The sequence below is a fragment of the Pogonomyrmex barbatus genome, unplaced genomic scaffold (genome assembly GCF_055798465.1).
Source record: "Pogonomyrmex barbatus isolate J1 unplaced genomic scaffold, ASM5579846v1 scaffold2, whole genome shotgun sequence".
NCBI classification, from domain to species: Eukaryota; Metazoa; Arthropoda; class Insecta; order Hymenoptera; family Formicidae; genus Pogonomyrmex; species Pogonomyrmex barbatus.
In genome coordinates, this window is record NW_028297116.1 from 24,086,518 (window position 1) to 24,113,631 (window position 27,114).

The window sequence follows — 27,114 nt, forward strand, 5'->3', positions numbered from 1 at the left end:
GAAAATTAATCCGCGAAAAGACGAAAGCTCCTATGTTAATTACAGACACGCCAAGCGATTTCAAAAAGTTGCGATAGATATTGTAGGATCTCTACCGGAAACAGAAACTGAGAATAAATATATATTGACGACGCAGGATCAGTTGACAAAGTTTTGCACAGCCTATCCATTAGATACTAACAGTACAACGATAGCTAATATAATAATTAATAAATTTATTTATACTTTTGGTTTACCTGCAGAATTGTTGTCCGATCAAGATAGTAACATATCCGGAAATAATGAAAGAAGTTAGCAGAATTTTTAAAATAAAACAAATCAAAACTAGCATTTATCATCCACAATCACAAAATGGATCATTGGAACGTTCTCATCATGTACCAGCCGAATACTTAAAACCTTATATTAATGAGCATCAGAATAATTGGGATTCGTTTCTAGATGCCGCAATGTTCTCATATAATACTTCGTATAATGAAAGTATAAAGATATCTCCTTACGAATTAATATTTGGAAACCACGGTTACCTTCGATTCTTGTTGAGCCACGACAAGGACTAACACATAGAGAATTTCTCGTAGATTTAGTTGAGAGACTAACTTATTTGAAAAAACACGCAGCGGAAAATCTCCAAAAAGCTAAAGAATCGGCTAAACAATATTATGACAAACGCGTAAAACCTTTAATACTAGATCCTGGAGACTATGTTTACGTACTCCACGAGACAGTTAGAACAGGCAGTGAAAAATTAACGAATCAGTACGATGGTCCATTCGAAGTTTTGCATCGAATAAACAATGTTAATTATGAAATTAAAAGAGGTAGACGTAATCAAATCTTACATATCAATAAATTGAAACGCGCGTATTTCTCTTTGCAGGATAATAAGGATGGTTAATTCGGAAACAAACCTCTTCGTTAATCAACCGCTAGAGCAGGGATTTATTTCGAAAATTTAGGAGAATTACATATTTTTAGATACTATTGGAAATTTGTAAATTATGTAAACCTTGCGCCGTTAGAAGAAAAAGAAGAAATATTAAAATTTTACTACTAATAAGATAGATCTTTTGTGTTACATTACATATAACTTCGGGCGTGGTACAACATGCTCAGGAGCACAAGAATTACAGCGCTTAAAACGTAAGATAGCAAGTTTAAAAATTAATAGAGAAACCATTAACGATTTAATAGGATGAGCCGATGACATAAACGAATTCAAGCGCAGATCCAAACGAGGGGTTTTTGATTTTGTTGGTCAAATAGCGAAAATTCTTTTTGGTACATTAGATTCATCCGATGCAGATTATTTTAATGAACAAATAGATCTCGTATATAATAACTCACGACAACTAACAAATCTATATAAAAAACAAATAAGTATTATTCAGTCTGCTATTGATAATTTTTCAAATGCTTTTATGGCAAGCAAACAAAAATTTAAAGAAGTAGATTTTAACTTAAATACTCTTAATAAAGAAATTTTAAAAAACACGAAAACGTTATCTGATGTACAGATAAATACCAAAATTAATTCATATCTTATGGAGTGTTCAGAAATGATGCTTGAATACGAATTAGAATTAGGAGTATTAACAGACGCCATATTACTAGCACGTCGAGGCTTGATTCATCCAAAAATACTCACACCAAAAGAATTGTTCAATAATTTAAAAGCAACCCGATATGCGTTAGATGATAAGCGATTGCCTGTAGCCTTGGAACCTAACGAATTTACTAATCTAATAGATGTTAGCGACATAAACGTATTTTATAAAAATCATCGATTAATTTATGTAATAGAAATGCCGTTAATCGAACAAAAAGATTTCACCTTATATCACACAATCCCACTACCAATCAAGCAGGGCGAAAGGGGTATTTATGCGTTCATAAATCCAATTTATACTTACCTAGGTATTAGATCCGATAAACAACTGTATACTCATCTAACGGAGCATGATGTAGTTAAATGTAAGAAAATTAATAACGTGATGATTTGCAAACAAACGGATTTATTATATCAAATTTCGGCGATTCATAACTGTGAATCTGAATTATTAAGATCAGCTAGATTAGAAAGCATACTAAAAGAATGTGATATCCGAGTAATGAGAATTCACAACACAGTTTGGTATCAATTAAAAACTACAAACTCATGACTATACACTGCTCCTCGTAATGAAACTCTTCATATTTTGTGCGAAGATAACAAACCGCGACAAACCCAATTATTCTCTACCGGACTTATTAAATTATCGGCGAATTGCGATGCCATTTCAGATAATGCTCTGTTACGGAGTCGAAAAACGGGAATTATTAATACCATTGAAAAAGACTTCATACCTAATGTTAAACTTAATACGAGTAAATTATGCGAAGACCTTAAGAAACATAATGTAAACATTTCAGATCTCTCTCCCTTTATTAAATATTGGTAAAACTTCTAATTTAGACGTCCATTTATTAAAGACAGCGAGCACTGCTTTAGACGAAATTTATAGAGAAGCGGAGGAATTAGGTAAACATCATCGGACAGAAACATTTTATCGAAAGGTAACTAGTTGGTTTTATTATATATTATATACCATTGTCGGTCTTATTTTGTATATTGTGACGCGGTCACCTCGTTCAATGCTCGGATCGGCTCGTCGGTGTCCGGGTTCGAGAGGAGGGGAGACTCAAGCTTACGAGAACACAGATTGACGTGAAAAAGATAATTTATTTAGCGAAAGATAGATACAGCATGCAGGGCCAGGAGATGTCGCAATGTAGTTGGCAGCAACAGGAGGTGAGATGCAAAGCGGAGACGCAAAGCGGTTGACGCAAAGCGCTAGACAGGTGCGGCGTGCGACGGCTTAATCACTACGGCGCGGTTATAACTAAGGATCTTAGAATTACCGATTTATAACTAGCGGTCTTAATCTCTATCACATGCACTTACGAGCTAATGTCAGGCGGGACGGTATTGCAGGCAGGGCTGAGTGCCACGTCGAGCCCTGCCTTCGCAACGGAACCCGGTGAAGCTGAGTGAAACCTCAGCTCGTGGAGCGGTGACAGGAGTCGGTGAAACCCAACAGAGTGAAACCTCAGCCCGAGGAGCGGTGACAGGAGTCGGTGAAACCTGACAGAGCTGAGTGAAACCTCAGCCCGAGGAGCGGTGACAGGAGTCGATGAAACCCGACAGAGCTGAGTGAAACCTCAGCCCGAAGGTAGAGAAAGCCGGTGAAACCCGGCAGAGCCAAGCGAAACCTTGGCCCCGAGAGGTAGTAGGTACTGGTTAGGTCGGTGTCAGGAGTCGGATCGCAGGATGGGATCTGATTTCGATGTCTCGGCCGGCCGGGCTTATATACCCGGCCGGCGTTCCCCACTGCGCGCCGTCGGTCCGGTGGCGGGGAGTCGGTATCGCGTGGGGGCACTATGAGCGAGATAGCGTGAGCGAGACGGCGCGTGCGGCCACAGGCAAGCGAATGCGATAGCGCGAGTAGTATACGTGCAAGCGGGATAGGTAGTGCAGGATAGCAAGTCAAGCGTCTATATATATATATATATATATATATATATGTATATATTTATGTATATGTATGTATATGTATGTATATATATATATATATATATATATATATGTGTGTGTGTATATTTTAACATAATTATTAATGTGTATATAGTTTATAAAAGTAAATTCATAACAGCATCGCGCGCTAGTGACGCGCGTCACACCGCCAATTTGGCAAATCGAAATCTGAAAATCATAGCATTGAAGAATCGAGCGTGATCGAGAAAGAAGAACGCAGCAATAGTAATCTGTCCTTCTCTACTGCTCGAAGCTGACCAAAGCGCGAAACGTACACGAACGAGCGCTTACACTAGTGTATGTGCCAGCCCCCTTCACGTTCTGCAGCATGGCTGCAAACGTACATGATTTGGCATCCCTGTCTACTGCAGCCACGATCTCCTTGCGGTCACCGACGCAGCTCGTCTCCGGACGAGCCATTCTCGGCCAGAAATACCAATCTCCAGCAGCCGCCAACATCGACTGTGAGAACCAGCGGCACGCGGACATCATCATCGCCCTCCTCGCAACAACAGCTATCACTTCCCGCGAATTCATCGCCAAGTCCTCCGAGTCCTTCCGCGCTTAGCATTCCGGAGGATCAGCGGATGCGACCGTACCCGGTGGATATCAGATAAAATCAAAAGGAAATACTTGGAGCTGTTCAAGTCAACATTCTCGCCTGACGAGAGTCTGCCGAGATTAACCTCTAGGGACGGAGATCTCACCGCAGCCGAACAACCTACTCTAGGTCGTTCTTTAGAGGCAAGTTCCAGTGACCCATTTACCTGGCATCTCTACGACAAATTCGGCCTGGTTGATATCCGATCCCCACGGCGAGACACTCGCCGCTTCTTTTTCGAAGCCAGACGGAGGGTTCCCTGACAACAATTTTCGTTCGGACACTTTGATCACTCGCACTCGATTTGGTGTTGTTTCCAAAACAAATAGCGTTCTTGTCGATGGTAAATGTAATCCAAATTTAAAACTTTCAGCCAGATTACTTGAAATTATGACAACACGTTTGCAGCAAGTTAAAAATTACTGTCCTAAGGAAATTTCGCGAAAACCACAATTAATGAAAAAATATGGAGGAAAATCGCCAACTTCTTTCATATACTGCCCCAGTTATTTATTACGGTCTCATGAAGCCTGCTGTGTACAAACATTTTCTTTTATTATATCCATTTGAGTTTTAGTCAATTCTTCCTTATCGGATCTTGATCCGATCTTGATTTTACAAATAGCAAACATTTTTATGAATAGAGCAAAAGATATATAGTCCAGAATTTCTTTCGTACATTATTCATTTACATCTCGTAGATAACGTGAGATGCTCATTGAATGAATTGTCTATGTGTTCATAAAACTAATATGATGTATTTTCGCAATGTTTGTCGCAAACCTCGTCAACATTTGCAGCAAATAAGAAAAATTCCAAATTACACAAAACATTGTAAATGTAATTAAGGAAGTGATGCGTTTCAATAGGCCTTGGTTTAGTAGTCTTGTATTTTTTGATGCTCCACAAGATAGTCGCTAATTTCAAATCTTAGATACAGGAAAATTTCGTATCGGTGAAGGATCAGAATAATACGATAATATTACAAAATTCAAAGGTTTGTTTTGTTCAAAGTATCATTTTCTCGCGCGATCATTATCAGTTAGTGTTAAAGAGTTTTGCAGAATTGAAGATTTTTTTCAAAGTTGGTTTGCATCGTTATCAGTAGATATGTTTTGATATTTTTCATTATCTGAATTATCATTATATTAAATTATTATTATAGATCTTAATGAAGTGCAAAATAAGTGTTTCCACATGTCTTATTGAAGGCATATTGAAGGCCATGTAGATTCTATTATCGATGTTTGGATAGTTGCAGTCTACCTACTATGGATTAGGATAGCTTTCATTACGTGAATTCTCTTTAAGACTTTCCACATAAGCTATTCCGTAACGTGTTACATTACGTACATAAAATACTGATACGGACTACGTACGTTACATTACGTACGTAAAATACTGATTATAAATCTATACATGAACTTGAATTTCAGTCAACGCACAAATAAAAACGGTACGGTAGTATTATGCGTTATGATTTTCTTTGTGCGTTGATTGAAGTTTAAATTTATGTATGGGTTTAATTTATGGTATAAGTAATAGTAATAGTATAGTATAAGTATAAGTAATGTTACAGTAGTAGTAATAGTACAGTATAAGTAATATTATGCATTACGGAAGAGTTTGCATGGAGAATCTAATTTTTGTTAAGATGAGTCAAAGGACGAGGATGAGGATGAGGAAAAAAAATAGGGAACGAGACATTCAAAGCGTTGCAATTGCTGGATAAAAATATTAAAAAATATTTCACATCTCAAAAAAGACATACAAAAATATATGACCATATCCAAGACTACATAAAACTAGACAGCACCATTATTACAATATTCACAACATTTACAATCGTCAGTATCATTCTTGTTTGTTCCATCATCATCATTTTTATCATAATATAAAAAATTATAAACACATGCTCTCTCCATCAGCACTATTAAAACATAAATTCTTATTACACTTGCCTTCAGTAGTCACTCAATCATTTGTACGAAACATTCCTTCAACATCAAAACAACCACTACAACACAAACAAATATTATCACGTTCGCCTTCACCATCCAAACAATTACTCATATTAAACATTCATCAATCATCAAAACCATCACATCGTAAACAAACAGCATCATTACAACATAGATCCATCTTAATACTCATCTTCAGGCACTCATTCACACACAATATTTATCCATCATCAAAAAAAGTACCATTAAAAACTGTCTAAGATGCAATACACAAAAACAGTGCAAATCACAAACGCAGAAAAAATGACGCATTCGCGCGACGCAATCATGTTGCAAGGGCTTACACTGAACGCAAAGCATCACGCAACTAACCTAGAGCAAAATATTTCAAATTTGCTCTTATATAGCCGAAAGTCGTTGCAACAACTAATTTAGACAAACTCGGGACAAGGTGTGACAGTTTTATGTTTATCGCGTTGAACTTAATGGAATGATAATTTTAATAATGACAAATCGATGGTAATATGTCAGCATCAATCTACTATTCACAACTTAACGACAATGTGTTGTCAATTTGTCATCCGCAAATTACCAACATGTTGACAACAAATTTTGCGACAACTTGAAAGTAACTTATCATCATCGGTATGTTATCCACACTCAACAGCATGTTAACAACATGACGGCAACATATGCCAAATAATGAATGCTGCATATGCTGATAATATATCAACAAAATGTTCTGTGCCAGTTTCCCTGGTAAAAATGACGGACAGAATCGGACAGAAACAGATAAGATTTCTATCGATTTCTGTTAGCTGTCTGTATAGATAAAATCAACACTTTATAGTTTAGAAGCCGATAGAAATCATGTCCATTTCTGTCCGATTCTATCCATAATTTTTACCAGGGTTGTGCATTGTAAATATTTCGAAACAATACCGACAATGTTTAAGAGATAATAGAGAATATATAAATTTATTATTTTTGAAACGATAACGTGTGTTCAGAAATATTGCATTTTTTAACAAAATGGCAATAAAATTATATTAGAAGAAATTTTTTAAACAGATTTCAAGACAACAAACTGTTTCAAAAACGTTTCTAATATAACTATATTATCATTTAATCAAAATTGTATTAGTTAATCAGGAAATGTTGTTAATTTTTATTCATATTTCTATTTTATTTTCTTAATTATGTTTTTATTTTATTATATTATGCTTAATATGATTAATATAAAGTTGCAATATACATACATCAGTTACTTAAGATAATATATGTATATTTGTAAGTATAATTAAAAATTAATATTTACAATTTGTATATAAATCTCGAAAACTGTATGTCTTTTTACTGAAAAGATGCTGTAAACATGTGACATTTTATATTATCAACTTTGTTAGCATTAAACTACAATTAAAAATCTTCAATTTTGAAGACATATATATGACAACGGATGGAAATCATTATATATATTTTGTTGACGTCATGTTTTCATCATGATGCTCAAGATGAGATGATTAATCATTTGTTGGTGACATGTTGTTGATATATTGCTGACAATATAACATACCATTATTGCTAACCGTTTGCTCTTAAAATTTTGTCAACTGATTGCATCCATAAGCAGACATATTACTGTATTCGTTACATGTTCTATGTCCTATTTCGATGTCAGCAAATGTACGGCAAATATAGCAACACATGCAATGCATTAGTTCGCTCAATATGCTATATCATGCTTGATTATCTGGGAAAATGGATATGAAATGGAAGGAGAAGAATCATTGAACTTCCGAATTTGATGTACCAAAAGCAGAAGAAATAGAGCTCACTGATAAAAAAAAATTACGCATATGATGTAAAAGAAATCAAGAGACACGATAATGTCTCGGGTGTCAAGTCAACCGAAAACACTATCGTGTGATTTTACTCGAGTCGGCGAAATGCGAGCGTCCGAAATTATCGGATCTCAATAACAGCTAAACCTAAGTTAGGCTAAGTTCTAAATTGGCTTGATCGATAACTTGATCGATAACTTGAGTTTAATTTGCATAATAAAGGTATTTTTATTTTTCTGTTATGTACCTTACGAGCGGAGATATTGATATGCAAAGTCCGAGTTGGAAACTTTTACTTTAAGAAATGTCATCATTGTCATTATCGTCGTCGCCTTTGTACCTTTGTACGACTGCAATGTTTGTCGCGGGATGTCACTATTTTATTACCTCAACGCGAAATATGAATATTATACAATTTTACGGTCATTCCGCGGTCTTTGTGCATATTTTCTCTCTTCTCGTAATCTCTCCAGATATCTCCGCATTCGTTCCGCAACTTTTCCGCAATCATTCCGCAATCCTCCCGTAATTTTTCCGCATATTTCCGTAATCTTTTCGCATATCTTTCCGCAACCATACCTTTCCGCAACTTTCTTACAATTTCCGTATATCTCTGCAATCATTCCGCAACTCTTTCCGCATATTTTTGCAACTATTCCGCAACCATTCCGCAACTCTTCCACAATCTTTCCGCATATTATCGCGTTTCTTCCGTAATTCTTCCGTAACCATTTCGTATATTTCCGCGACCACTCCACAATTCGTAACTCTTCCGCAACCTTTCCGCGTATCTGTGCACCTCTCCCGCAATTCTCTTTCCACATATTTTTGTACCTCTTCCGCAACTCTTCCACAATCTTTTCGCATATCTTTGCACCTTTTCCGCAACTTTTCCGCAACCTTTCCGCAACTATTCAACAACTCTTCTACAATCTTTCTGCATATCTTTATACCTCTTCCGCAACTCTTCCGCAACCATTCTACAACTTTTCCACAATCTTTCCGCATATATTTGCACCTCTTCCGCAACTCTTCTTTTAAAATTTATCTGCCGCCATTTTGAACATTCTTATTTTTAATCGTATGGACTTCAAATTCAGCATTTATATATGTTCATTTAAAACTAAGATTTGGCATAGGTGTGACTTTGAAATTCCGAAAACATTTTCAATCATTTTTCATTTTTATATTTTGATGTTCTATAAACCTAGAGGATTATAAATAACGCAACTTTATACTTTAATTTTAAAATTGTTCTCCAGCCGTTTTGAAAATTTTTATTTTTAATTGTATAAACTTCATATTCAGTATTTATATATGTTTATTTAGAATGAACACAGTTTTGGCACAGGTATCAATAACGGCTAAATCAAGTTCTAAGACCTGTTTTATAATGCGTCGTGTGTCGGTGTCATGGGTCATGGGTCGTGGGTCGTAAGAATGGGGCAATCACAATCAAATATTCTCCCCACATTCGTCTCTTATTGGTCAATTCTTGTGGCTTGCGGCTTGCGACATCGACACACGACTCATTGTAGAACAGGACTAGGTAAGCTTGATCGATAGCTTGAGTTCGATTTGCATAATAAAAATATTTTTATTTTTTGCTACGTGCCCTACAAGCGGAGATATGCTACGTAAAGTCTGATTTGGAAATTTTTACTTTAAGAAACATCGTTGTCATTATCGTCATCGTCCCTTTGTACAGCTGCAATGTCTGTCGCGGATATTATTATTAATCTTATCTAATCGGATCATCAGACTGATTAGTCAGAGTCACTGTAGGATCTAGCGAATCAATGTCTGCTGGGTCCTGCAGTAATCCTGACTTATCGGCCTGATTTATCTGCAGGATCGATGAGATTGGTGATGTAATAAATACGCGTGCATCGAAACGGACACATTAGTAATATATCTAATAAATACACTAATTCTTTTTATTTGTTTCATCTTTCTTCTCTTTTTCCTTAATTTAGAAAAGTGCATAAATTATCTCTTCATCATGTTTGTTCGCATCGATTTTTATATCTATATAAACATATATTTCGTAATATGTGCTTCGAATTATAAATTATGCTAACTAATTGGTCGAGTATTCTCGTACAATCGTACAATTATTTGCAATTATAATTCATGCACTTTTAAATATTTTTAGATTATTGTAATGTATCTCTAAGTATAGTTTCTGCTCTTATACGCTTAACGAGAGTAAAAAACGAAAGAGTGAGCAAAATAGTATGCTTGCTCTTTTTCCGCACGTCCGATTGATAACGACTAACGATGTTGAATTTCGCAACGAGTTTGATAGTTCGTGATAATTTGTTTCGGAGTGTAAGTGACTCATGTTTGTGTCTAAATAATACATTCATTCAAAATGACAGTATTTATATTGCTTCTTAGAACTTACCTACAAGATAATAGATTATGACGCATAAACATCACTTACACTCCAAAACGAACTATGACCAATTATCAAATTCGCCATGAAACTCGATATTATCGAACAATCGGACACGTGGAAAAAGAGCAAATATGCTATCTCACTCGTTTTTTCGTTCTTTATCCTATTTACTCTCGTTGTGCGTATTATAGAAAAAAAATGTCAAGTATAAAAGATGTCAATTATATACGCGCTTTTCGAACACAGAAAGATGGTTAATACTACAAAATGTCTGATATCACTATAAAATTATCTTTTTAAAAAAGGTAAAAAAAGGGTGTCAAGTACAGTGGACGCTTGAAAAAAAAAAAAAGAAACTGTTGTACCAAATTAAAAAATAAAATCTAATTGACAATATCTTTTATTTTAAAGAAATAGAATCTAAGTGATACGTATCCCTGTATCTTCATTGAAGATTCTTTTTACTCTAACCCATGTGATAGTAATTTTAATTCTTTAAACAAAATCCCAGATAGCCAAGCACAATATAACATATTGAGCGAAGTAATGCATTGCATGTGTTTCTATATATTTGCCGTACATTTGCTGACGTCGAAATAGGATACGTAACGAATACAGCAATATGCCTGCTTATGTATACAATCAATTGACGAAATTTTAAGAGCAAACGGTCAGCAAGTGGTATGTTATATTCTCAACAATATATCAACCATATGTCACCAATAAATGATTAATTGTTTCATCTTGTGCATCATGATGAAAACATGACGGCAACAAAACATATATAATGATTTCCATCCGTTATTATATATATGTCTTCAAACATGAAAATTTTAATTGTATTATATGTGATACATATTTATGTATACCATTTGTATAACAGATTTGATATCAATTAACGTCAAATTATGTAAATTATTTACAACTATTCTTAAAAAATAAAATCTAATCAAATGCTAGAATTTCAAAGTTTAAAAGAATAAAATCTATTGTAATAATTGTATATTATAAATATAATTTGATGCTTCATATTAGTAACAACGTTTCATTAAACATATATTTTTCTAACTAATAAGTACTAAAATTCCAAAATAGTTTAAATATTGCACGATATATAATTGTACTATTCTGCCACGCATTTTGCTATATATTTTAATAAATAGTGCGATATATTTTAAATATAGAGCAACCTTAAATCAAACAGACAAAACCTCAGCGCACCAGGATCGCATTAAAACCCGTATTTTGAATACCGCAATGTTAAATCGCATTAATTCGAAAGAAATATTATTAATCGCTGAAGATATGATAGATTGTATTCCATACATAAAAAAAGTATTAAAAATATTGTCGAAATCGATGAAGATAATTCTAAAACTGCTGGACTTTCGAAACAAATTATTATTAAGATTGGACGAAAGGAATGACACGGCGTAACATTGATGCCTCTTTGGTTCTGGTAAATGGTAAATTGCTAAAATAGTTTCAAGTGTTCAAGATACTGAATATGTAGAAAAGATTAACTTCTATCACCATCAGGTTTAGAGTATTTGATTGACAGAACCAGTCTGAAAATTCAAGTGATCAAGATTAATAAAGCTTACGTTATCAGAAAACAATTTCTATTATCATTAACTTATGGAATCATTATTCATAAAAACCAATAATAAAGTTTATGAAATGTTATTATGGACATTGCTAATTCTATATTTAATACGGGACAAATTTACGTTGTTTTGTCACGAGTAATCTCTCGAGAAGGCTTGCATTTAATTTATTATAATTGTTTGTCTATAAAAGCTAGTGAAAATATTATAATTAAGTATAACATGATCGAACATGATTGAAACAAACGTATAAATCAGCAGCAAAACTAATTAGTGTTTTAAAACAGAAATATTCTAAAATAAAAGATATTTTATGGACATTGCCAAAAATAGTTGCTTCTGTTCAAGAAAGTTCACTTGAAATAAATACAAAAAAATACTGTTTAGAAAATATATGGATTTCTAAAATAAAGACAAAGTTTCATCTTATGCAAATGCAATATTGTCTTTTGCATTTGAATGTTATTAGAAAACATCTTTAATTGTAATAAATTAAATGTCTTAGGTATATTAGTGCATCGATATGAAAGTGAAATAGCTGATTTGAATACATATGCAATACGACAATGTTCAGAAAACAAATTTTTCAGTAAGATGAGATGCATCTGAATTTTTTGTAGCTATCTGTGAAAAATATGATAAAAAAAATCTAGTCGAGCATCAAATACGTTTCACTATATGATGCAAAACTTGTAATAATACGAGTACTGTTACTAATGATAACATTCTTATTATCCCAGTCAGTAAAATGTTAGCAGAATGTCGGCATATTGGCAACAGATTTAATCAGAAAATATTAGCAGACTGACTTCATTTGAGGTCCCATTCTGCTTACATTCTGTTGACAGAACCTGTTGACATTCTGTGTCAGCAGACAGAAATCGAGCAAATCCTGCTAACAAATTGTGTCCCACAGGGTCTGCTCGATTTCTGTTGCCAATCTGTTGGCACAGATTCTGTCAAGTTTCTGGTAGTAATTTGTTAACATTGTCAGATATTACAGAATCTGTTGCCTTTCTAGCATCAGAAATAATAGACTTTGTGCATAATCTGTCTTTTCAGATTTGGCTATCTAGGCTGGGATAATACTCATTACTAGTTTGAGAGAAGAAAATTTACTATCTTAATGATTTATTAAATATTATAATAATACTTTTATATAATAATACTTTTTCACGTTAGTATAAGTCACATGATTTGTGTAAAAATTGTTCAGAGAATATATTATTTAAAAATGAATTAACATTGACACGAGAGATACTTATTATTCATACTTCTATTTTCAGAACAAAATGATAAATTAATAAAAATAGGTAAATTTAATTTGCGCGCAGTCTCAACTACTAAAGTATCAATAAGAAGACAGTTCTATAAAGCAATAAACGTTATTTTTTATTATGGATCATGTATGGAAGATGGTCATTACACAAGTACCCAGCAAATACAGCATTAACATTGAGTCAACGTTTTAGAAACGTTGAGTTGCAACTATGCTGATGTTGAATCAATGTTGATCAACACTGAATCAATGTTGCATAAACGTTGTTGCAATGTAAAAATGTCCGCGAATGTTGATTTATACTTGTAATGTCTACGTCTGATGGACATTGACATAAAATTGTTTCAATGTTAAATATATGAAACATTGATATCATATCAATATGACATAGATTTTAGGTTTTTGCACTACTCTTTCACGATTTTACGTATTTCACTTTTATAATGCAATTTTAAATTGCCTATTATTATTAATTTATATATGAAATTATGATATAATATAGCAAAATAAAACATAATTTAATACAAATGAGAAAAATAAGAGGCATATAAGCCAAGCCGAATCTTCTTGCTTGAAAAATTTTTGTTTATTGAAGTAACAACATTAAATATTTCGATCTGTATTAGATTATCTTTAATAACATCTGAGGGAAAACATAAAATATATAAATCTTAAAACAAATTTGTCTTACATACATTAAAATGAGATATTGCTGGACTTAGATAGAATCAATCAAAAAGACAAATAAAAAAGTCTTCAGTCCCAACATGAACATCCAGCTCCCAACATGAACAGATAGAAACATGACAAAGATCAGGTCAGACAAATGCCCAAAGATATTTTTAGTGATGTCTAAATTATATAAAAACCAATTAAAGTGCTAAATCACACAAACCGTCAAAACATATTAAAATTAGTCAGATAAAAAGAAATATCAAAAACTAAAAAGTCGGAGGTTGAGAAAATAAAAGAATAAAAATAAATAAGAAATAAATAAAAAAAAATTAAATCAAATAAGAAATAAATAAATAAAAAATAAAAATTATTATGTTGAATTGTAAAATTATAAAGTCATTATGTCCATAAAAATGAGTGAATAAATATCCATGAACGAAAAGTCAAGTAGTCTGTATCAAATAGTAATCATTACTGTTGTCAGAAAGAAATGTAAAATAAACCGATATAGGATTGAAGGAAGGAGACAAGAAAAGGAATAGGAGAAGGGGAAAGAGAAAAAATGTGTGTAGTGGAGACTGAACAATAAGAAGAAGAGGAAAGAAGGAGTTAAATCGGGGATAATTGGTTAAGGGCAGATAATTATCAGGCAAAAGATCCGTGTTGTTTTTGATATAAAAAAATTTCAATGAAAATTTAATAAATTGGCGACCTTTCTTGTCTGATTTCAGAAAAAAATTTTAATGAATATTTATGTATATATATATATATATATATATATATATTATGTATACATACATATATGCATATTCAATGTTGTAGCATTTTACAATTAATGTTGAAAAGCCAACACAGGTTAGAAAAACAAAAAAACATCTATATGAATATCTATATGAAACATTATAACGTCTCATCAACATTTCAATGTTATGTGCTGTCTGGGTATCGCTTACTTGCCGCAATCCGCTTCGTCAACAGTGGGCGCAATCGCGTTTTTGACGTTTGCGACATCCTTCTCCCTTTAATGGAAGGGAACTATGAAGGGTTCAAGTTACGTGTGTATATTTCTCTCGGCGCTCGCGACATAATATATTAACAATATATCATTTCCATTTTGTGTGAATATTGTGCGGAAAGTATGAAAAACATATGTGTTCAATAACATATTTAATATTAATAAAAAAATGTGTGATATTAGAACAAAATTATTTAAAAAAAAAAATAAAAAATGACGTTAAATTCAAGCGCTCTTTGTTATTGTTTGTGTGAAAAAATATTTTATTAGAATTTTAATCTTATTAAATAAAAAATGTTACGATATTGAAATTATATATAAAAAGTCTATTTCATTTTTATTGGTACAAAAGATGTGAAATTAAAATTAAAAATGGCGCCAATTTCTATAATCTTATAAAATATAAAAAACTTTACTACAGTGAAATAAACCAACTTTTAATTTCATTAAATAAAAAAAACCTTACGATGATGAAATTATGTATAAGAAGTCTATTTTATAAAAAAAATTTCCACATCAGAAAATAAATCAATTTTTAATTGGTGAAAAAAAACGATATCAAAAAACGATATCAAAAGCGTCAATTTGTAATCTCATAGAAAGAAAAAAAACTTTACAAAGGTGATAAAAATATTAAAATTAATGTGCAACTTATAATTGTCAATAAATTTTATTAATAACTAACGTCAATTTTTAATTGCCAATAAAATTTATAATAATTATTGCATTTATATCTACTACATTTGAGATCAAAATTAGCACAAATTTATACTTAATGATTATAATTATATAATTTTATTATTATTATTGTTGTTGTTGTTATTGTTATATAAATATAATTATTATAATATATACTATAAAAGATTTGATGAATTCTATAATAATAATTAAAATACGTACATACGTATTTACTGTTGTATTAACTTATCTTTTTGCAGTTATAAGAATATAAATAAAGATATTAAAATCTGTTATATTTTAATTTTATAAATTATTATTCTATTCGTCTATCACATTGTTTATTTGTTGTTAAAGTAATTTTGTTAAAAGTAGTTTTTGTTTTTTTGCAACTTGACCGCGCCAAATGTTCGTACACCAGTTTGATCTTAAGAGATCTACATTTAAAATTTACAATAGAATGCATGGCAGAATGGTACAATCATATCATGCAATATTGAAACTATTTGGAAATTTAGTACTTGTTAGTTGAAAAAAAATATATTTAATGAAATATTATTATTATCATGGAACTCATCAAAACTTAATATATAATTATAATTATTAATAATATATAATTATAATTATTAATTACAAATTTATGCTAATTTTGTTATCTAATGTATAATGTATGATATCTAATGTATATATAATGTATATAGATACAAATCCAATAATTTTATTAAATTTTATTAACAATCAAAAATTGACATTAGTTATTATAAACTTTATTGACAACTATAAGTTGACATTAAATTTAATTTTTTTCATTTTTTAAGGTTTTTTTTACTTTATAGGATTACAAATTGGCGCCATTTTTTGATATCACATTTTTTTCTACCAAAAAATTAAAAATTGAAAATTGATTTATTTTTTTATATAACAATTTTTTATAAAATAGACTTCTTGCACATAATTCCATCATTGTAAGGCATACATATATGTTAAACAAAATGCGAATAAGTCTTAAATCTGAACAAGAAAAATGTAGATGCAAAATTAGATAGCAAACTAGTTTACCATAGTCCTTATGTTCTTTTAATTAGAACAAAGATATCTTTTAAAAAAAAGATGAAAAAATGACGCCAAGTTTAAATGCTCTGTTATTTTTGGTTTGTGTAAAAAAATATTTTATTATCATTTTAATTTCATTAAATGAAAAAATTTTACGATATTGAATTGAAATTATATATTATTTGTATTTATTGAATTGAAATTATATATTATTTGTATTAATTTATTTTATTTTTATTGGTACAAAAGATGTGAAATCAAAATTAAAATTGACTAAATAAAATTTCTTTATTTAATGATATTAAAAGTTTATTTCACTATAATATAAGATTTCTTATATTTTATAAGATTAGAAATTGCCGCCAATTTTAGATTTGATTTCACATCTTTTGTAACAATAAAATTATTTTCTTAAAATTCTAATAAATTAAAATTCTAATAAAATTTCTTTTTACACAAATCAAAAATAACAAAGAGCGCTTGAACTTAGAGTCTTTTTTTATCTTCTTTTAAAAGGTAATTTTATTCTTTTATCTTATTATTTAATTAAATTTATTATTTAATTAAAATATTAAATTAAAAAGATGAAAAAATGACGCCAAGTTTAAATGCTCTGTTATTTTTGGTTTGTGTAAAAAAATATTTTATTATCATTTTAATTTCATTAAATGAAAAAATATATTAAATTATATTTTCATATTAAATTAAAAGAATGTAAAAACTAAATTAGTTTTGCTGTCTAATTTTGCATCTATATTTTTCTTTTTCAGATTTGAGAAAGGCTTATTCGTATTTTGTTTAAATATATCTATGCTTTATTATTATAGCATTAACATAATACATATATGTTTTACAAAATTAAAGTTTTGAGATGTCTTTTGTAATTTTGTAATCGCACAAATAATATATAATACTATATAACTACCTACACATTATAATTATCTAATCACATAGTTGGTTTTGATTTAGCGAACTACATTGTAAGTGTCTGTATATACGATGAAAGCAGAAAGTTAAGTCACTTTTAATTAATAATAATTACTAATATTCACAATATCAACTAATAATAATTACCAATAATAATAGGTTTTATTGTGTATTACCGACTAAGAGAATAACTCTTTTGATTCTCGATATTAATGTTGTTCTATCATATAGGAGAAGTCGATGTGTATATAAAGCTTCTCCTCGACTAAATCGAGAGTGCATTTTGCTAAGATCTTCAACAGGAACGTATCTTATCACAACGTCAAAGAAAATTAAGGTGCGTATATGTTTCTTATATTATATTATATTAATATTATAATTGAATAAACAAATATTACTTTCAAATTGAATTTTAATAAAAAGATTCTTGAAATTCATATTTCAAAGTTTCTTCTTTTTCCTTTTTTTTTATTGATTGTGAATATTAACATTATAGAGGAGATATCTATTTTATCTATGGTAGATATAATTGAGAATATTTCTTTTATTTTTACCAACAAAGAAGTAATTACAAACGGAAAGACAAAAAAGTATAAAACTAATAGTTGATTTATTATACAAAACAAATTTTAGGCGTATTAATTGATTATAAAATAGGAAAGTTTTCAAATCTCTAGAAATTTTTTATTTTATAACAAATCAATACGTTTAAAAAATTAGTTTTATAATAAATAAAATATACACATATATGTGTGTATATATATATATATATATATATATACATAATATAACAATTTTCACATATTAAAGTATCAACGAAATACTTACAACCTGACAATCCGGACAATTCTGATTAAATTTTCGTGATCATTAAGGGAACATTGGATTGACGAGCGAACTCTAACAAGAGCGTTCACACATATGCACATCTAACATACATAAATACATTCATGTATACATACATGCACCATATATACAAGCACGCATCATACTCATGAAATTTTCAGGCAAAGTTTTCTCTTATATACAATTCTTAGGAGCATTTTTAAAAGCATAATATTGTTTTTCCTTGTAATTCCGTCCCGGGTGAGTATGTGTTGTTTATATGTTCAAAATCTAAACTTTTATGCACAGCAAAATGTTGTCACAAATTAACTTCAAAAGTCAACAAAACTGTAATTTCCTAACTTTTTTTTTCTCTTTCATATAAAATATATACACTCGGGTGCGTTAATATCTATACTTCAATTCTGAAAAAGGATTTTTAATTCTGTATAATCAATGAAAAGATAACCTTGTCTGAAAATATCGCGCTCAGTTGATATCTCCAGCCTTAAAAGAGCCTGACGTGTCGCAACTCGGTATTCAAGAACCCTTTTTTTCTCATTCATTTTTTTTCGAGATTTTAAGTGTCCCAACATTAAAATAGTTTTAAACATCTTTTCCTTTTTTTCCTCAACAAAGGCTCAAACAGTTATCCCGATGAACTTTCACTTCGTGACCGTTACAAAGTTTATTACTTTATTACTAGTCCTATCCAAACAAATCATCTCAATATACATCAATACATTTTCCAATTCTCACGTTATTTCCCGTTTAAAAAACCCTTCCAATCACTATGTTTTGTATCAGAGCGCGTTGCATTATTGGTTATTACATTAACGAAAATACCGCCTACCTCGTCTTGAATGAAAATCTTACACACAAAATTCAGTTCTCGTCAGAAGTTCGAATTGGAAATATCTCAATTCTCTCAAGTCAAGTGTATCGTGTGCAAAAATAAAGCTCAATCTTATAACAGTTCTTCTTTGATTTCAAATTCCTTCACATTACGTCGCGTCTCGCACCTAACAGCGCCCAGAGATAATAAAAGAATATCAATATCAATATTATCAACTGTGGATATAAATTATGATCTTTAACATAAATATTTGAATAATAAATTATTAAATTCATGATTATTTACAAATGTTTTATAAATAGTATGCATATTTATACTGCTCTAATATTACACACATATTGCCACAAATTATTCCAATGAATACCAATTAATAATAAGATAACATTAATGTTATTTCCATTCATCAATATAAATGCAATATAACACATATATTATAATAATAATTACGTAATAATTACGTTGAAACTGGGAAATAACGTTGACATTATGTTATTGCTAATTGGTATATACTGGAACAACTTTTTTTATGGTTATCATCTTTGTAGATAGTCAAGCACAGATGGTAATTATAACAATTTTATATAAATAATTAGCAATTTTAAAATAGCAATAGCAATAATAGCAATTTTAAATATATGTATGTATATATATATATATATATATATAATACATAATATATATATATAATATATATATATATGTATATATATACATATATATACGTCCTATTTAATTTAAAATTGCTATTATTGCTATTATATATATATATATATACACACACACACACACACACACACACACACACACACACACATTTATAAGATATTCCTATTTAATTTAAAATTGCTATTATTGCTATTTTATATATATATATTTTATATATATATATATATATATATATATATATTACTCTGTATATACATATATACAGAGTAAATCTTAATAGATGTGTCAACCTTTTACCTTGGGAGGAGTTACCGACTGTAATCTATTTTCGATCTACGATGGTAACTGATTGGATCGAATATATTTTACAAATATACTTCTTATGAAAAAATTGCATAATTATATTTTGCTATAGGAAAAGTATTTTGCACAATATTTTTCTTATAGAAAAATATAATTATATAATTGTTCCATAAGAAGTATATTTGTAAAATATATTTGATCTAAGCAGTTACCATCATGGATCGAAAATAGATTACAATCCGTATATATATATATATATATATATATATATATATATATATATATACACACAAATAATAAGAATCTTTATTTATTAGTTAACACAAAGTAATATACATTTATACATTATAGCGCATCTGTACGGTACATAAATCCCGCGCGCTAAAAATGCTATATATCCTAAACAAATAGGATACACAAGACATTTAATTAAATAAAGAATAGCAAAATACAAAAACTAAGCACTTGTATTTTGCTATACTCTATCCTACTATACTTGTATATCGCGTAATAATTTTTAAGCTTTTTACATTCCGTATAGTACCATTTTACGTGCGCTGTAATATATGATTGTGCTACTTATTATATTCACAAATCGATTCACATTCAATTCACAATGATTTTGTTAATAATAATTAGTTTAATATTAACAGTAAAAAACTGAAATCACAATATTATCTAATATAACAAAAGCATATACAGAAGTCATTGAGTGCAAATTATCCTCCTTCTATTTTTTCTGACTTCTGTGGCGTATATTTCTGCGCGGCGTATATATTGGAACATAGAATTGTGGCTTTGTTCTTGATTAAGTCACAATTCATTTTTAGATATATGATTTATTAATTACTAAAGCAAAAGAAAAATTTTCAATATATTTTCTTAAATCTTATATCTTTTCTTAAATCTTCCAGCGATTCGAAAACGATTTTTATAAAAAAATGTTTTTTTAATATATTTTGCAAGAATTTTTATTGTGTCTTCTTACTCCTGATATTATCCAAATATCCGTGGTGAGTAGGAATTTTAACGATATAAATTAACCAACAACGAATATATAAAATCAGTGTCATAGAAAATATAAGATTTAAACAATAAGTGAATTGGAAATTATCCATGATACATAAAATTACTTACAAGTTTATTTTATTTATTTGTGCGCAGTATCGATCATTATATCCTTAAGTTAAAATTAGTTATCCTAGTTAAAATTAATTCCTCATAGATAATATTAGCTTTATCATATATATGAACGTTATAAATAAAATATTGTAAGATTTTGTTGAGATGATGCATATGAAAACATTTTGACTCATAATCGATAAATTTTTGAATCTGTTCTTTATTTCATTTTTTGTTTTTAGATTCAAGTTTCAGTTTTGTTCAAAATTGATTAGTAATTTAAAGATGTTTAAAAATATGAGATTAGTAATAATTTCTTTTGGAAACAGTAAATCAGTAAAATTGTTTTTTTCATATTTATTTTATTCAGTCTTAATCTTTATAAATCTTTTAATCTTTGTTAATTTCTTAAATTGCCTAATTATTTAAAAATCGTAAGTTATTATGTTTAAATATAATTTAACTTTTATGATTAAAAATAGATTATAATTTTTTTATATTTTTGTAGCTATAAAACTTAAATTTTTATGATTAATTAATAATTATTATATTGTTTTATTTAAATCTCTCTTTTCATAGTTTTTAATAGTTTTTCTATAAATTTTGTGTTTTAATTTTGTAATTTAATATTATTTTATGAATATCAGTACAAGTTGTAAATTATTTACAATGATTTACTTGACATCAAACATCTTGTTGTAAGCTGAAAATAAGCTGAATAGTATTCTAAGTTAAAGACATGTTTCTCTCACATCAAGTCTCATAACATGTTGGCATATTAAAAACATTTTGCTTTAATGTATATCGAATTTTTGGTTTAATATATATTGTTTAGTTATATAATCAGAAATTATTAAAAACGATAAGACTGCTTTTTAAAACTCTTAGCAACAGTTTACTTACTATTTAATTCATATTGTTTACCCTCTTCTGTGTTCTTGAAAAGCTGTGTTCTTAACAAGCTGTCTTAGGAACAAGATGCATGACTGTGAATGTTATAACTGTACATTATTTTTTGGCCTTCTAGCCGTTATTCGTCTTCATTAGCAGGTTATATTTATTTATTACATATTACGTACATATTTCTACAATTTAAACTATATATAAATAAACTTTAGTATTATAAAGCAACAAAATACAAATAAATCATTGCATTATTTATGAGTATATTGATGTTCACTTTAAGCAATGTTAACATATTTTATGAGATATAAACATTAAGATATAAACAAAATATCTTAAGAAACAAAATTGTTTTTTATGTAAATATGTATGTAGAGACAAAAATTAGAATAAATAAAATGGCACATTTATTTATTTTCTCAAAATAAATCTCAAAATTTTGAAATTGACTATAACAATTTCATTCGGATTGGTCGCAATCAAAAATCTGTATTAATATTATTTGAAAAAAAGGAAACTTACTATTGTTGATTACAAATTTCATTTGTAAAATATTTAATCGAAAGTTTATTCAATATGAGACTTCAAACTACTTGGTAACATTTTATGCAGTAATGTATCACATAACTATAGATTTCTTTTTATATATTAAGGCGTCGCAACAATATCGCTTGAGGAAAGAAAGAGGAAAATAGCACTGTCTATTGTTTTATAGTGTCATATTATTTTCTAAATGAAATCAATACTTTTTTTTGTAGGCACCGTTTAATAAAAGAATTCAATCGCTATTACTATAAATTACTAATCCGTGTATCGCGAGAAGATCGAATAATGTGAATAATATAGAAGTATCGAAGAAATAGAGAAAATGATACACAATGATCACATAAACTTACGAGAATGCGTAGAAATGAAACAATCCGATTACGGAGCTAATAGACTACGAAACGTACGACAAATTGCCCGTCAGCGTGAAATGGAAAATCCTCGATATATAGTACCCTCGACGCAGCATGCACAGCAAAATAAATTGCTTCTCTGACATTTTCTAATTCCATTCCGCGAAACATGAGCGCTTTAACGTGTATTCGGCGAAAATTTCAAATGTTAAAAGATAACTTCGCGATTACTTATAGCATCTTGTTTAATTAATTCCTAATGTCGGTTTTTAACCGATCGTTGTATTCAATATAATAATTATAAATAACAGCTCTGCTAATCGCGAAAAAACAATTTTGCTTTTTGGAATAGCATCCAATCTTTGTCTAGTAGCACATCTTGTTTACTAATAGTGAAAAAAATTGATGATATAGATTGTATGCATCTAAAATAATTTATCTATAATCATTGTCGAGCCATTTTTTCAAATTGCTCGAATCTCTCTTCTTATTTCGTTACAAATTAAACATCAGTTAATATTATTGGTGAACGCGATGCATAGTGTGCTTTACTGACATTTACGCAGGGATTCAAACGGCTGAAATGCTTCATCTCTATGCTAACGGAGATGCTGGGTCACGTCTCTTATCTGCTCGGACACTTAGTAGCACTTACGCTTATCTTAATGACCAGAGATGCTCGTAGCATTAATGGTCCTCTTAAAATTAGCGCGCGGAACAAAAGTCGCTGAAAATTTTCGAGAAATGCCGTTTGTCCAATGCTACATAAGACAGTAATCTCCCGTCATTCTTTTTTTAATGAACTAGACATTATTGCGCGCCCGTTATTTTTTTCTGGCATTATATATTTTTTAATTAAATATAAAATTCAAATAAATTCCATCAATTTGTATCGCATTATGTATATGTCTACTTCGTATTATGAACAGTTGTCGTATGTGACAAATAATATTTATACTCACATATTTTGTCAGTTATAAAATACTCTAAAAAAATATGAGATAAAATATTTTCATACAACTTGTAATTTCCTTATCCGCAAAGATAATTAGTATGTACATACATATATACATACATATAACATATATGACAGATGTAAATTACCAACTATAAAATGCGCTATCTTCACGATGATAGCCATTCATAAAATAACCATTCATAAGTAACAAGAGAGAGCCAATTGGCTTCAATATATATATTTCAGTGATTGATTTAACATATTTTTTTTAAACAAACTCTTTTTAACAGCGAATAAATAAAAGATTAAAAGATTCAATATAAACACGTACTCTACAAATATCATTTTATAATTATCTTAATAATCTAGATAACTTCAATATCATTATGTTATCAAATATCTAACTGTTTATGTATGTTAATTGTAAACGAAAGAATATTTAAATGCCTATCAAATGCTAACAATTTATTCTTTTCAAATATTCTAAAATGCGAAAAAAAGAAATAATTGGCAGTAAGATATATTATAAATATTATTTCGCTGTTTGTCGTAATTATTTGCGTCACCATTATTGCTAACAATTGACATCCGCGCGAACGGTGAAGTCATCAAACATGATATTTCTACAACAAAACAAGCAATAGCATAAACTTACAATCACGCAATTTTAAGTGATTTTGTACGGATCAAGTTGCCTCATCAAGTCTACCGTAATAGTTATAGATAGTTTATTATTTTTCGTACAAAATCACATACAACATTATAAAATGAGCGCAGATTTCTACTTCCTCTGTTAAGAGCAAAGGATTTGATTACAATTGCATGAGATTCCAGATTTACGAAGTAAAAAGATTTTCGCTAAGCTGCTGATATTAGAAAAATTGTAATTATCTCAATAACGAGCTTGTCTCTTGCATGTCTTTAATAGTAATAAATAAACTACATATAATCTATTTAAGGCTTGGAGCTCCGTAAATCGGCAGAACGTTTGGTAAAAGTAAAGGACTGTTTTAATAATACCCATCGAATTATTCAAGCGTTGCTTATGGCGAATTACCGACAATTACTCTGCGCTAATTAAAGGTTGAAAATCATTAGTCGTCTTTGAAAGCTGTCAATAAGTGCCGAGTCATTCGTCCTTGCGCAATTATTTAATGAGTTAATACATGAACAAATATTTAAAGAAAAATAATGTTACACAATATATTGACTGTTCTTTTGATCTTTCATTTCTTTGTTTCTATCTTTATTTATGTTATATGAATAGAATATTTTTTTCTTTATCTACTATCGTACTATCGTATTTGCCTTTCGTAGATGGCCAAGAAATGTGCATTTGTTGTTCTCGTCCTATCGATGATCATAAGCACCATGCTTTGCCAAACGTTTCAATACAGTCACGGATGGACTAACGGCAAGAGATCCGAGTTCCCGAGCTCGGCGGACATCTCTAATCCAGGGGACGAACGTTTCATCAATGGCGAACTAAAGAAATTAAAGATGCTGATGTATGGGAACATCGATGAACAAGTAGGTTTACTTATCAATTATCGTTGGAGTAATACATTTACTGAAATATGATTAATCTGATATTGATCAGAGACAAAAAATTGTACTTTAACAAATCTAAATGTTTTCACATAAACAGTAAAGTTGAATATTGAAATTTTAATTTTACTTAGATTCTGATTAATGTATTAATCAGAATTAATATTTTCTCCGCAGCCGCTGATGATTCATTGTGATTTTGTGGATAAACTGAGAAAATTTGTTCGTACGGAAAATTATGCTTCTCAGCTGCGACAAAAGGGACAAAACGAAGATAATTACTGAAACGAACACTTGGTGATGATCATCGTATATTGATCATCGCAAGATTTATTGTTTTGAAATAATATGTAATTTTAGGAACGCTTTTTTAGTTCTAATTAAATCGAGTAAATAAATTATTAATGCACTTAAATTTCTGTCTTGATTTATAACTAATTCGTATCCTTATTGACTCTTCAAACGTTAGTTACATCTCAAAAAAAGGAGACCATTTGATAAATGATATCGAAACTTAAAATTATATTCATATGATTATCATCGCGTTTCTTCAGATTAATCTCACCCGATTTAACTTATGATGGCTAATTAAGTTTCGTTCTCTTAATTGGACAGTCGGTCGATAGAATAGATCGCAAATGGTCGTTGGTGAGTACTCGATATAGAGGCAGGGGAGGGGGAGGGGGGATTTTATCTGTCAACGGAAGATGGAGTGAAACCATGCCGAATAGAGACACCCGCTGAGTCGGTGGATTATCCCCACGGACAACTTATCTCCTATTGCAACACTGCATGATACTCGGACTTGTGAGCGGTGGTCCGAATATCAGATGTTAGTGATAAGGATCGTTTGAACGCGAAAAATAACAGATTAATTTTTTATCAAATCTACAATTTAGTTAGAGTTTCATTCGCAATGCTCATATCTTATTTTCTTGAAATATGAAGCATTCATTTGAAAGTATCATATCATTGTTATGATAATCAGTTCAATTCACGTTCAATTAGAGATCAAAGTTGGCGTCGATTTTCAGGAAGCTCGGCAGCACTTAAGATTATTACTCGACAATGTTGGGGTGCACGTAACTATTGCACACGGCTAATGCGCTTGAAACTTAGCTGTTAATCAAAAACCAATTACGGGAGGCGAGACAAAATGAGTTTAATCGCATTAAATATTAAAACATTCTGACGATATCGTCACCCATCGCCTGTTTTGTTATATATCCAGTGTCTCTGTTCGTGTATGCACGAGTCAGTCATCACGGGGTGGCACACACCAGCACGTGCTACGGCTGGCTTCAGCCATTTTCCTGTTTTAATACCCACGAGAGTGGCCAACCGGCAACCATCGTGCACCCTCCGCAAATATCTTGCATCGAATCTTAAACTTACAATAATATGATGATCTAAAACTGA

General features: G+C 30.2%; 1 protein-coding gene across 1 annotated transcript; it reads left to right on the top strand.

The window, feature by feature from the left end:
• The first annotated feature begins 17,790 nt into the window (after positions 1-17,790).
• Positions 17,791-26,110, top strand: Crz (corazonin). Its single transcript, XM_011643343.3, has 3 exons — positions 17,791-17,952; positions 25,465-25,677; positions 25,873-26,110. The coding sequence occupies exons 2-3, from the start codon at positions 25,465-25,467 to the stop codon at positions 25,978-25,980; spliced, it is 321 nt and encodes a 106-aa protein (XP_011641645.2). The 5' UTR covers positions 17,791-17,952; the 3' UTR covers positions 25,981-26,110.
• Positions 26,111-27,114: the final 1,004 nt, after the last annotated feature.